The sequence below is a fragment of the Symphalangus syndactylus genome, chromosome 11 (genome assembly GCF_028878055.3).
Source record: "Symphalangus syndactylus isolate Jambi chromosome 11, NHGRI_mSymSyn1-v2.1_pri, whole genome shotgun sequence".
In the NCBI taxonomy this organism is placed as follows: domain Eukaryota; kingdom Metazoa; phylum Chordata; class Mammalia; order Primates; family Hylobatidae; genus Symphalangus; species Symphalangus syndactylus.
Window position 1 is genome coordinate 113,655,365 of NC_072433.2, and position 13,161 is coordinate 113,668,525.

The window sequence follows — 13,161 nt, forward strand, 5'->3', positions numbered from 1 at the left end:
TAACAAAATAGCCGCAAACACAGATGAAGGAAGCCCCTTAATTGAATAATATGAAAACAATTTCAAGCCTGACACAGTGGCTCACACCTGCAATCCTAACACTTTGGGAGGTTGAGACCGGCAGATCACCTGAGCCCTGGAGTTTGAGACCAGCCTGGGCAACACTACAAAATTCCATCTCTACAAAAAAAAAAAAAAAAAGCCAGGTATGGTGGCATGCACCTACAGTCCCAGCCACTGAGGAGGGTGAGATGGGAGGACCGCCTGATCCCAGGGATGTTGAGGCTGCAGTGAACTGTGATCATGCCACTACATTCTGGCCTGGGCAAGACAGTAAAATCCTGTCTCAAAAAAAGAAAACAAAAAAACAATTTCCAAGATTTATTGTTGAATATAAAAGTATAAAACAGAATGTACAGTTTGCGGCCGGGCACAGTGGCTCACGCCTGTAATCCCAGCACTTTGGGAGGCTGAGGCGGATGGATCATGAGGTGAGGAGTTCAAGACCAGCCTGGCCAAGATGGTGAAACCCCATCTCTACCAAAAATACAAAAATTAGCCAGGTGTGGTGGTGCACACCTGTAATCCCAGCTACTCGGGGGTTTGAGGCAGAAGAATCGCTTGAACCCGGCAGGCAGAAGTTGCAGTGAGCCAAGATCGCGCCACTGCACTCCAGCCTGGGCGACAGAGCGAGACTCTGTCTCAAAAAAAAAAAAAAAAATGCATAGTTTCCTACATATTTGGGTGTATGTGCTCTAAAAAGATACACAAGGGCCTAGCAAGGTGGCTCATGCCTATAATCCCAGCTACTCAGGAGGCAGAAGGGGAGGATCACTTGAGGCCAGAAGTTTGAGACCAGCCTGAACAACACAGCAAGATCCTACAAAATATAAAAAAGACACACAAGAAATTGAAAGCATTCACTACTTCCATGGGGTACCATGGCTTAGTTACGGGGGTAGGAGGGAAACTTTTAATCCTTCACCCTTTTATTGCTTTCTTATTTTCTGATATGAATCTATCGCTTCTTCAAAAAAATTAACGTTAGTATAATTTAAAAATAAGTAAATAAAACCTTCCCATAAAAGTGTGGGTTAGGGGAAGACAACCTTCACAAACATTATTTTTAGTACATGCTAATAGTCTACCAAAATTGGCTTAGATTTTTTCCCCTTATGATTCAACATTTAGGTCATTTCTAATGTTTTTTATTGACGCCACAATGAACTTCTTTAAACATAACTTCTGTCTTATTTCAGATTATTTACTTAGATTCTTAAAACTGGGCTCTTTAAAGTTAGAGCTCTTTGGGTATATTTCCAAATCACTTTACAGATGAGTTAAAAGTGTCTTACCCATGGACTTGCCAACATTAAGTTTTATCTTTAAAACAAAAAGATTCCTGATCTAACATTTTCATCTGTTTTAATTTGCATTTCTTTAAAAGATTGAGGATATTTTCACATATTTATGCCACTTGAAATTTCTCTTTTGCAGTCTATAGCCAGAATATTTTATTTTTTTTGGAGCTCTGTATATCAGAGTACAAAACTCAGCTTAACTAATTTCACTGCTTACTTTCAGAAGGCAAGATAGGTCCTCCAATCATCCTTGATAAACCAACAGCATAGTCACAGATATCCACATACTCCTGAACTTCACCCACACCTTCCACTAAGATTTTCCCCATCTCCAAAGACACCTAGAAATATAAAACGACAAGCAGAATTTTTCCAACAGAATTCACATTATAAACATTAAATTAAAGAAAGGGGGAAGCGAAACATATTTTGTAAATGTAATAAACTGAAGAAAGTCTGTTTTATTTTCCAAAGAATTTTAAAACACAAGAATTGCCTTCACTTTTTCCTGTCTACCTTGTTAATCTTTCCTCTAAGGAAAGAATTTTTAAAATATATAAAGTACAACCGGGCACAGTGGCTCATGCCTGTAATCCCAGCACTTTGGGAGGCCAAGGCAGGCAGATCACCTGAGGTCAGGAGTTCAAGACCAGCCTGGCCAACATGGTGAAACCCCGTCTTTACTAAAAATACAAAAATTAGCTGGGCATGGTGGCACACAGCTGTAATCCCAGCTACTCGGGAGGCTGAGGCAGGAGAATTGCTTGAACCCAGGAGGGGGAGGTTGCAGTGGGCCGAGATCCTGCCATTGCACTCCAGCCTGGGCAATAAGAGCAAGACTCCACCTCAAAAATAAATAAATAAAATATAATATAATATAATATAAACTACTTTTCTTAAAAACTCTTCTAGCCAAGTGTGGTGGCCCATGCCTGTAATCCCAGCACTTTGAGAGGCCGAGGCAGGCAGGATCATCTGAGGTTAGGAGTTCAAGACCAGCCTGGCCAACATGATGAAACCCCATAACTACTTTAAAAATATAAAAAATTAGCCAGCCGTGGTGGCACAAGCCTGTAATCCCAGCTACTCGGGAGGCTCAGCCAGAGGAATTGCTGGAACATGGGAGGCGGAGGCTGCAGTGAGCCAAGATTTTACCACTGCACTCCAGCCTGGGTGACAGCGAGACTCCATCTCAAAAAAAAAAAAAACCTCACAATCTTATATACAGAAAAGCATGACAGCCTTATTCTCCACTCAAAGAATTGTGTATACACTACAAAAATACTTTACCAAGCTTCCTAGTACTTGGATCTTCTCCCGCAAGGCATCGCCAATCTGTCTTACTATTTCTCCTCGTTTTGGAGCAGGAATCTAAGAAAAGAATGCAATTTTTGTGTCTGATTCAAAGCATAAATTCATGTCTATAACACAGTATTGGATGTGTGCTGTAAAAGAACAAAGTACAATCACATCAAAGAAGACTTTTGATCACATCGAGACTGTGATATGGCCAGACACTGGAGCTAAAATAAGAAGCAAGGCATTCATGGAGCAAATATCTATATCTACTGGAAGGCACAGAGGAGAAGAAAAGGCAACAAATAATTACAAATTGCCATCAGGGTTTTAAGGACAAAGGAAATAAAAAGGAAGCTGAGACAGAGAAAAACAGCAAGATTGGAAGGGAAATGGGTAAGTTACTTTACCTTAAAGGTTGGCAGGAAGCCGGGCGTGGTGGCTCACACCTGTAATCCCAACACTTTGGGAGGCTGAGGCGGACAGATCACGAGGTCAGGAGTTCGAGACCAGCCTGGCCAACATAGTGAAACCCCGTCTCTACTAAAAATACAAAAATTAGCTGGGCATGGTGGTGTGCGCCTGTAATCCCAGCTACTCAGGAGGCTGAGGCAGGAGAATCACTTGAACCCGGGAGGCGGAGGTTGCAGTGAGCTGGCATCGCGCCATTGCACTCCAGCCTGGGCAACAGAGTGACACTCCATCTCAAAAAAAAAAAAAAAAAAAAAAAAAGGTTGGCAGGAAAAATCTCTACGGAGGTAATATTGAAGCTGAAACCTGAAGAATGGGAAAAGTAAGCCATAGGAATATTCTTCCCAGGGATAAGGAAAAAACATGTAAGAGGGATCCATGGAAAATAAAAGGGGCTGATTGGGAAGGCCAGTATGTCTAAAGCTAGAAGCTTGTAAGGTGTTGGAATCTTACTCCAGGTGCAGTGTGAAGTCTTGAATGTCTTTTAAGGTGCAGAATAAGAGGATTTGCTTTATCTTTTAATATCGCTATCTGATAGGTAGAGGATACATTGAAGGGGAAAAGAGTAGAAGCAGGGAGATCAATTAAGAATTTATTATAGGCCAGGCGCAGTGGCACATGCCTGTAATCCCAGGACTGCGGGAGGCCGAGGTGGGTGGATCACCCGAGGTCAGTAGATCAAGACCACCCTGGCCAACATGGGGAAACCTCATCTCTACTAAAAATACAAAAATGAGCAAGATGTGGTGGTGAGCACCTGTAATCCCAGCTACTTGGGAGGCTGAGGCAGGAGAATCACTGGAACCCAGGAGGCAGAGGTTGCAGTGAACCGAGATCATGCCACTGCACTCCAGCCTGGGCAACAAGAGCAAGACTCTGTCTCAAAAAAAAAAAAAAAAAAAAAAGATATAGTGACTTAGTCTTAAGATTGCAGTGGTAGCCAGGCGCTGTGGCTCACGCCTGTAATCCAAGCACTTTGGGAGGCCGAGGCAGGTGGATCACAAGGTCAGGAGATCAAGACCATCCTGGCTAACACAGTGAAACTCCGTCTCTACTAAAAATACAAAACATTAGCCGGGCATGGTGGCAGGCGCCTGTAATCCCAGCTACTTGGGAGGCTGAAGCAGGAGAATCACTTGAACCCAGGAGGGGGAGGTTGCAGGGAGCTGAGATCCCGCCATTGCACTCCAGCCTGGATGACAAGAGTGAAATTCTGTCTCAAAAAAAATAAAAAAATAAAGTACAGGTAAAAGGAACATTCCCCTCCATGAAACCTTCCCCCAGGCAGAAGCCAATCACACCGTCCCCCTAACTCCCACTGCTCCTAATCACAGCACTGCTCACACTTGTCTCACAGAGCTTAGCTGTGAGCTCAAAGCTCTTCCTTGCTCTCTCTTCCCCCCAAGTGTATCACCATGTCTTAGTACAGCTTTTCTGGATGGTCACTTTGTAATCTATTAACATTTAAAACATTCCTACCCTTTGTTTTATCTATTTATTTTTTGAGACGGAGTCTCGCTCTGTCACACCCAGGCTCAAGTGCAGTGGCGTGATCTCGGCTCACTGCAACCTCTGCCTCCCGGGTTCAAGTGATTCTCCTGCCTCATCCTCCCAAGTAGCTGGCATTACAGGCACCTGCCACCACACCCGGCTAATTTTTTGTATTTTTAGCAGAGATGGGGTTTCACCGTGTTGGTCAGGCTGGTCTTGAACTCCTGATCCCAGGTAATCCGCCTGCCTCGGCCTCCCAAAGTGCTGGGATTACAAGCATGACATTCCTACCCTTTAACTACGCAGCTCTGCTTACAGAAACTGAGCTTATATACATAAGTATGCAAAAGTATAGGTACAATGATACTCATTGCAGTGCTGTTTCTAGTAAAGAAAAAAAGAAACCAACTGTCCATCAGCACATGATTGGTTAATTATGGAACAGTGATAAAATAAGGTAGGTTTTTATGGGAAAACATTGAAAAGCTATAATAGAATAATAGAAAACAAGAAAACACTACGGTAAGTAAACTTTTGCTTAAATTTGGAGGAACATATACCAAGCTGTTCACAATGGTTTTTTCTGGGGAGTGAAATTATAACAGATTTTCATCCACAATTTATATGTTTGCAATGTCTGTCATTTTCACAACATATGCACAGTTTTGCAAACAGGAAACAAAAACCTGTAGCATTATATCAATCAGCACATAACCTATACATTTCCTAGCACATGGTGTGGGTTTAATGATGTTTCAATTGAATTTAGTCAGCACATTTATAAGTTTAGTTAAGTTGGTTAATTTCAACTCAGAATAGCCAGTATACATGGCTTTTACCTCCCATTCTGGACGCATTTTATTCAGTAAGTCTTTCAACAAATAATTATTGCACATGTTCTATGTGCCAGATACTGTGCTAATCCCTGGATATTCTACTGCAAATGAGGCAGTTACAATTCTTGCCCTCCATAGAGCTGACAGTCCATGGGGGTGATAAAGGCAAGAAACAGGCAATTACAATCTAATTAGTGGCAAATGCCATGAAAGGGGAGCTAGATTTCACAACTGGAGCAACCTGAAATAGGCTTTTTACAAGTTTAGAGCTTAGGGCTAAGACCTAAAGCATGCCAGGTGTTGTGAAGAGGTAGGCAAAGTGGAGGAAAAGCATATAGTTAGAGGGGTACAGAGCATATGCAAAGGCAGAAAAGCAAGAGAAAGTGGTTTTGGAAAATTATGGCCGGGGTGGTGGTTCACGCCTCTATTCCTAGCACTTTGGGAGGCTGAGGCAGGTGGATTATTTGAGATCACGAGTTCAAGACCAGCTTGGCCAACATGGTGAGAACCTGTCTGTACTAAAAATACAAAAATTAGCCACGCTTGGCACCTGTAATCCTGGCTACTCAGTAGATTGAGGCAGGAGAATCACCTGAACCCAGGAGGCAGAGGTTGCAGTGAGCCGAGATTGCACCACTACACTCCAGCCTAGGTGACAGAGTAAGACTCTGTCTAAAAAGAAAAAAAAAAGAAAGAAAGAAAAAAAAAAAACAGTTCCGTCTTCAAGGACAGAGAGACTTCTGCTCTTTCTCACCAGAGATGGGAGGGAAAATGAGGACACATGGGGATGCAGAGGGCAGAAATAGGCTGCATTCTGTGCTGAAACTGGCTCATGGAAGAAAGCAGCAAGTCTATTCCTTAGAAAGAAATCGGTTTCTATAAACTACCTTTCCATATGTTTCACTTTATTTCCATTTCCTTTGAAGAAAAACGTTCCTTTTGAAAAATTCTAGAATTGGCCGGTCGCAGTGGCTCATGCCTGTAATCCTAGCACTTTGGAAGGCCGAGGGGGGTGGATCGCTTGAGGTCAGGAATTCGAAACCAGCCTGGCCAACATGGTGAAACCCCGTCTCTACTAAAAATATAAAAAAAATTGGTGGCGGTCGCCTGTAACCCCAGCTACTTGGGAGGCTGAGGTAGAATCGCTTGAACCAGGGAGGCAGGGGTTGCAGTGAGCCGAGATAGCACCATTGCACTCCAGCCTCGGCAACAAGAGCAAAACTCTGTCTCAAAAAAAAAAAAAAAGAAAGAAAAATTCTAGAATTAACTCAAATGAACTACATGGAACAGTGGTTTGTCCTAACACAGTCAAGGCCAGCCAAACGGATGAGGGCCAAGCAGAGAAGCCTCACATGAGGGAGGATCGAGATGGGAAAGCTTCTGTGACGAGAAGGGGGTCAAGCTTTGGTCTGTTCTTACCAAGCCTCTCTAAGTCCCTGCCCTATTGGCAGGAGCCCCAGAGCACAGTTAGGGAAAACTCTGCCTCTTGCCTAAACCTTGAACTCAATTGCTTAACACAAAATCAAACAAGTAGGATCCCCAACTGACTGTCCTATTATCCAGGAAAGCAACCTGTTCCCACTTAGCACTCCCACTCTATTTACTGGGAAATCTAAAAAGCACCAGAAGTATGAGAAAGGATGTTAGGTGCAGAGGCTGGCATGGTGGGTAAGAGTTGACTGCCAAACGAGATCCTGAATGTGAAAATAGCAACAAAAAAAGTACAGCCCAATATTTAAGAAAGATCATAATGTCAGCTGGCACTCCGTAGGGCAAAGATAGGTTTAAAAACCAGTTCATTCCAGGTGTGGTGGCTCATGCCTGTAATCCCAGCACTTTGGGAGACGGAGGTGGGTAAATTGCTTGAGCCCAGGAGTTTGAGACCAGCCTAGGCAACAGAGCAAAACCTCATCTCTACAAAAAATACAAAAATTAGCCAGGTGTGGAGGAACATGCCTGTAGTCCTAGTTACTAAGGAGGCTGAGGTGGGAGGATTGCTTGAGCCCAGGAGGTCAAAGCTGCAGTAAGCCGTGAGCTGTGAGCATGCCACTGTACACTAGCCTGGGCGACTCTGTGTTAAAAAAAAAAGGAAAGAAAGAAAAGGAAACTTGGGAAGAGGAATGAGGGACTAATGGGAATTCTGTACTTTCTACTCGTTTTTCTGTAAACTTAAAACTGCTCTAAAAAATAAAAGTCTCTTAATTTCTTTTCTTCTTTGAGATAGAGTTTTGCTCTTGTTGCCCAGGCTGTAGTGCAATGGCTCGATCTCAGCTCACTGCAACGTCGGCCTCCCAGGTTCAAGTGATTCTCCTGCCTCAGCCGCCCAAGTAGCTGGGATTACAGGCATGCACCACCACGCCTGGCTAATTTTGTATTTTTAGTAGAGACGGAGTTTCTCCAGGTTGGTCAGGCAGGTCTCGAACTCCCAACCTCAGGTGATCCACCCACCTTGGCCTCCCAAAGTGTTGGGATTACAAGCATGAGCCACCGTGCCTGGTCTATTTTTTATTTTTTATTTTTTTTAAGTATATATGTACAGGAAGGCCGGGTGAAGTGGCTAACGCCTGTTATCCAAACACTTTGGGAGGCCAAGGTGGGTGGATCACGAGGTCAAGAGTTCGAGACCAACCTGGCCAGCATGGTGAAACCCTGTCTCTACTAAAAATACAAAAATTAGCCAGGCCTGCCACCCCGTCTGGGAAGTGAGGAGCACCTCTGCCCGGCCACCACCCCGTCTGGGATGAGAGGAGTGCCACTGCCCAGCCGCCCCACCGTCCGGGAAGTGAGGAGCGCCTCTGCCCAGCTGCCCAACTGACTGGGAAGTGAGGAGCGCCTCTGCCCAGCCGCCCCACCGTCTGGGAAGTGAGGAGCACCTCTGCCCAGCCGCCGCCCCATCTGGGAAGTGAGGAGCGCCTCTGCCCGTCCGCCCCATCTGGAAAGTGAGGAGCGCCTCTGCCCAGCCGCCCCACCATCTGGGAAGTGAGGAGCACCTCTGCCCCGCTGCCGCCCAGTCTGGAAAGTGAAGAGCGCCTCTGCCCAGCTGCCGCCCCATCTGGGAAGTGTGGAGCACCTCTGCCCAGCTGCCCACTGGGAAGTGTGGAGCACCTCTGCCCAGCTGCCGCCCTGTCTGGGAAGTGAGGAGCGCCTCTGCCCGGCCACCCCACCATCTGGGAAGTGAGGAGCACCTCTGCCCAGCTGCCGCCCAGTCTGGAAAGTGAAGAGCGCCTCTGCCCGGCCACCGCCCCGTCTGGGAAGTAAGGAGCGCCTCTGCCCAGCGGCTGCCCTGTTCGGGAAGTGAGGAGCGCCTCTGCCCAGCTGCCCACTGTCTGGGAAGTGAGGAGTGCCTCTGCCTGGCCGCCGCTCCGTCTGGGAAGTGAGGAGCGCCTCTGCCTGACCACTGTGCAACTTTCCAAGTGTGAAGTGACAGCCTTCTGTGTGATCTTTTCTGTCTTCTCCAAGTTTGCATTTTTGATGTTAAAGTTTACTTTTTAATTGAAAGTTTTAAATTGGAGAATATATTAAAAAAAAAAATTAGCCAGGCCTGGTGGCGCACACCTGTAGTCTCAGCTACTTGGGAGACTGAAGCTGGAGAATCACTTGAACCTGAAAGGCAGAGGTTGCAGTGAGCCGAGATCATACCACTGCAGAGTGACAGAGTGAGACTCTGTCTCAAAAGAAAGAAGTATATATGTATAGGAAAACAACAATTTAAAAAAAATTATGCAGCTGGGCATGGTGGTTCATGCCTGTAATCCCAGCACTTTGGAAGGCCAAAGAGGGCAGATCGTTTGAACTTAGGAGTTCGAGACCGCCCTGGGCAATATGGTGAAACCCCATCTCTACAAAAAATACAAAAAAATTAGCCAGGCATGGTGGTGTGTGCGTGTAATCCCAGCCACTTGGGAGGCTGAGATGGGAGGATCCCAAGCCCAGAAGGCAGAGGTTACAGTGAGCCGAGATTGAGCCAGTGCACTCTAGCCTGGGTGACAGAGCCAGACCCTGTCTTTAAAAAAAAAAAAAAAAAAAAAAAGCAATAACTTTAGGATGGTATGCAATGCAATCATCACAGGTCACAAAATTTTATAGACACCATGTATATATGGATGTACAATAATCACAACTATGAAATAAATACATGAAAGACTGGAAGGAAATGCACCAAAACCTAAACCTAATAATCATTTTGCATTGCAGAGGTTGGGGTAAGGGGACTAAATTTGTTTATCTTATTTACGGCATCAATATTTTCTTAAAATATATATATATATTATTTTTATGATCAGAAATAAATACAAGTAAGTTTTTAAAACAATGAAGGACACTGTTTTGGACAGTATTCTCTATCCAGGTAGGGTGAACTTTACCTAGCACATTGTTTACTTGTGGAAGTGGTATTTTTCTGCCCAAGGATACTTTTGATTGTGTATAATGGAACCCTAGGCCATACTTCTATCCATAATTAAAGTAGAGGAAAGATGTGCTTCATGCTTTACACAAAGACGTCTCTTGGCTGATAAAAAAAAAAAAAAGTGTCATCCAACCCAGGGCTCTCTTGCACAGGCTGCTACTCTGCAACCCACCCCAACTCCACCCAACCCCCCTTGCAATCACTGACTCAGAGAAAATACTGCAGCTCAGCAGTCCCACATCCAGCAGCACAGGCTTTAACTCAAATGTACTGAGGCTTTTCCTGTGCCAGGCTCTCCAGTAAGTCCTTTAAATGGAGATTAAATTTAACCCTCCCAGGAGGCAGGCACCCCCAGTCTTTTCTTTTTACAAGACAAAGCACACTGAGGATGGGGGTAGTGGGAAGGTTGGGAAATCAGGCTATCCCGGTTCGCCTTTACTCTCCCCTTTTCAGGAGCCTAGCTCCCACCTAGTGACAAGTCAGTGTGGCCAGCCCAGCACCAGTCACAGTTCCTACGTTTGCTCATTTAACCAATGGTGGAGACTCAGAGACCAAGGAGGCTGACTCTGTCTCACAGCCTGATTAGACAGTCAAGGAACGTGAGCCTCTGGCCCTGAGAAAGGGATGCTGCCACTGCTCTTTTTTTTTTTTTTTTTTTGAGACAGAGTCTCACTCTGTCACCCAGGCTGGATGCAGTGCAGTGGTGCTATCTTGGCTCACTGCGGCCTCCGCCTCCCAAGCTCAAGCAATTCTCCTGCCTCAGCCTCCCGAGTAGGCTGGATTACATGCGCCACCACGTTCGGCTAATTTTTGTATTTTTACTAGAGACAGGGTTTCACCATGTTGGCCAGGCTGGTCTCGAACTCCTGACCTCAGATGATACACCCACCTCAGCCTCCTAAAGTGGTGGGATCACAGGCATGAGCCACCAGGTCCGATCTGCTGTTGTTCTTTAAACCAGGAATGCTGACCTATTGCTGAGATACTCCCAGACAAATCTGGCAGGGGGAGAGAGGAGGAGCAAACGAATATTTCTAGCATAGATCTTCTATTCATTTTCTATTTAATTATAAATTCAAGTAATTTCAGTGAAGAATAGTGTTCACAGCTCAAGTTTATACTACACCAGCACAAAGTTTTAATTCATTTAAATTTATCCATTCAATGAATGGCAAGTACAAAAAAGGCACTACCCTAGAAATATGGCAGAGGTGTTTCCAAAACAGCAGGAGCCCTAGTACAGTATCACAGCCCCCAAGGAGCTCACATTTTAACAAGGCTGCACCGACCTGCTTATCGGATGTTTATGTATCACATTGCTTACAATAGGCAAAGTGATCTCTTCTGAATTCTAGAAACAAAGACCATACTTACATCTGTCCAGATTTTCCATGCTTCTCTTGCTTTCTTTACAGTTTCTTCATAGTCTGCCACACTGGCCTAAATTAAGAATTAGGGGGACAGAGAGGGGGAAATAAAGATAAGTGATGATGATCTTCTAGAACACACAAATATTTTCAGAAAAGAATTGGAAAATCTCTAGGATTCCCTAACATTTATGGCTGAGAATGATTCCCACAGTCTACACTTCCAAAAACTAGCTAGAATCCGGTAAAACAGGTTGGTATCCAACTATGCTCTAAAACCTTGCTTTTCAAAGCAAAATCTGTCAGCTTCATCTGGGAACAACATGTGAGGCATATTAGAAATGCAGAACCTTGAGCTCCAACCCAGACTTCAGAAATCAGAAGTTTCATTCTAACAAAATCCTCAGGTACTTCAAAAGCACTGCCTTAAATGGCCCCCTGCCTAGTCTTTCTATGCTTCACCTTTTCTGTGGTTCTTTCCTTTTCACGCCCTCACCCAACAGAGGACAGTCTCCCCCAGACAGTCCTAAATGACAAATGAAAAATAAACACATTATTCTCTGCCTTTGTGATTTTATATTATTCTTGACCTGCCTAACTGGCTTCTGCCTCTAAAGAAAGCCTGCACAAACTCCTTGTGTGTAATTCGAATTAAACACACACACACTTACCTGTCGGACTCTTGCTATTGGCTCGTTGTTAGCAGGGCAATAGGTCGTAATAACCTTAAAACAAAAGAATGACGATCATGTATAGAAAACGTAATCCCTTCTGAAGTAAAGGAATAGTCCAAACGGGGAAGAAAAACAAGAGAGGAAAAAATGACATAATATCCAAACTCAAAAAGCTGAGGTTAACTTCTGTTGCATATAAACCATCCTACAGAGGTTGTCTTTCATTTCTGACTTGAACATTAGAAACTACCTTTCTGCAAAACTCTCCCCTGACATATCAATATTGGCATATAAACAAAAGCCTTAACGTAACCAGTTATTTTGCCTCTTTTTCCATTAATAACAGCCCAAACTGACCAGTTTTAGTTATTTCTTCTCTCCCTTACTCTGCCCACCCTCTGCTCAGAGATGAAATGGCCAAGGCAGGAAAACCATGGGAAAGGCCTGTGTCCACATCAACTGGAGAGGTCTCAGGTCAACAATGAAAGGGAAAATTAAGGCACAGCTAAAAAGGCCTTCAAGAGCCTAATGATCAGATACCACATGGAAATCAGGATGAAACACTGAGGTTTGAGGAGCAATTAAAATTATCTCTATCTCCTACAGCCACGGATTACCAAAAGACGTGTTCCCTCTACCAAGGCAGGTTCATTATATAATATACAACGTCCAGTAAAGTTTGTTAACTGTTACATAACATCTTCCTATAAAAAAACTTTCTCTTAAAAAAAAATCTGGGCGATAATAACCTTACCTTTCCATTGTATTCTATAAAACATTGTATTGAGCAGTAATGGGCATCATGCACGGTGTTAAGCCCTGGGCAATGGAGAAATGCTGAAAACCCAGTCCTCAAAGGAGTTCACAGCCCAACGTACGACAAGGCAGGATTTCGGCAAGTCCGAGCTTGCAAACTCCCAGGGAATTCAGGAAGGAAGATAAAACTACACTGAAGAACGTTACCTGCGGTGCACGTCGCAGCTGAAGAGCCAGAGTTAAGCTCTAAATTAAGATCAGTTGCACCGCTCAGTGTGCCACATTTCTCACAAGACCATAGATCCCAAGACCATAAGGTTTTAAATATGGGCTGGAAGTTTAGCCCCTACGGCTCCAAAATGACGTCGATTCTGCATAGCACACAAGGACCTAAAATCTAAATTTTTGTTTTAAAGGCGCCCTACACGAGAAAACTTTTACTGTGGAGCTTCAAAATCTCCCATCCTGTACTACCGCCTCCAGCGCCAGCGGGGGAGTGGG

General features: G+C 44.4%; 1 protein-coding gene across 2 annotated transcripts in view; it reads right to left on the minus strand.

The window, feature by feature from the left end:
• The window catches only part of ALDH7A1 (aldehyde dehydrogenase 7 family member A1), a 51,357-nt gene that overhangs the window by 37,764 nt on the left and 432 nt on the right, over positions 1-13,161 (minus strand). For both annotated transcript variants that reach the window (XM_055299162.2, XM_055299163.2), the window contains exons 2-5: positions 11,902-11,955; positions 11,238-11,303; positions 2,652-2,732; positions 1,579-1,702 (exon numbers count right to left, since the gene is read on the minus strand). In XM_055299162.2, coding sequence (XP_055155137.1) covers positions 1,579-1,702; positions 2,652-2,732; positions 11,238-11,303; positions 11,902-11,955 — 325 coding nt within the window. The remainder of the gene's footprint in view (positions 1-1,578; positions 1,703-2,651; positions 2,733-11,237; positions 11,304-11,901; positions 11,956-13,161) is intronic.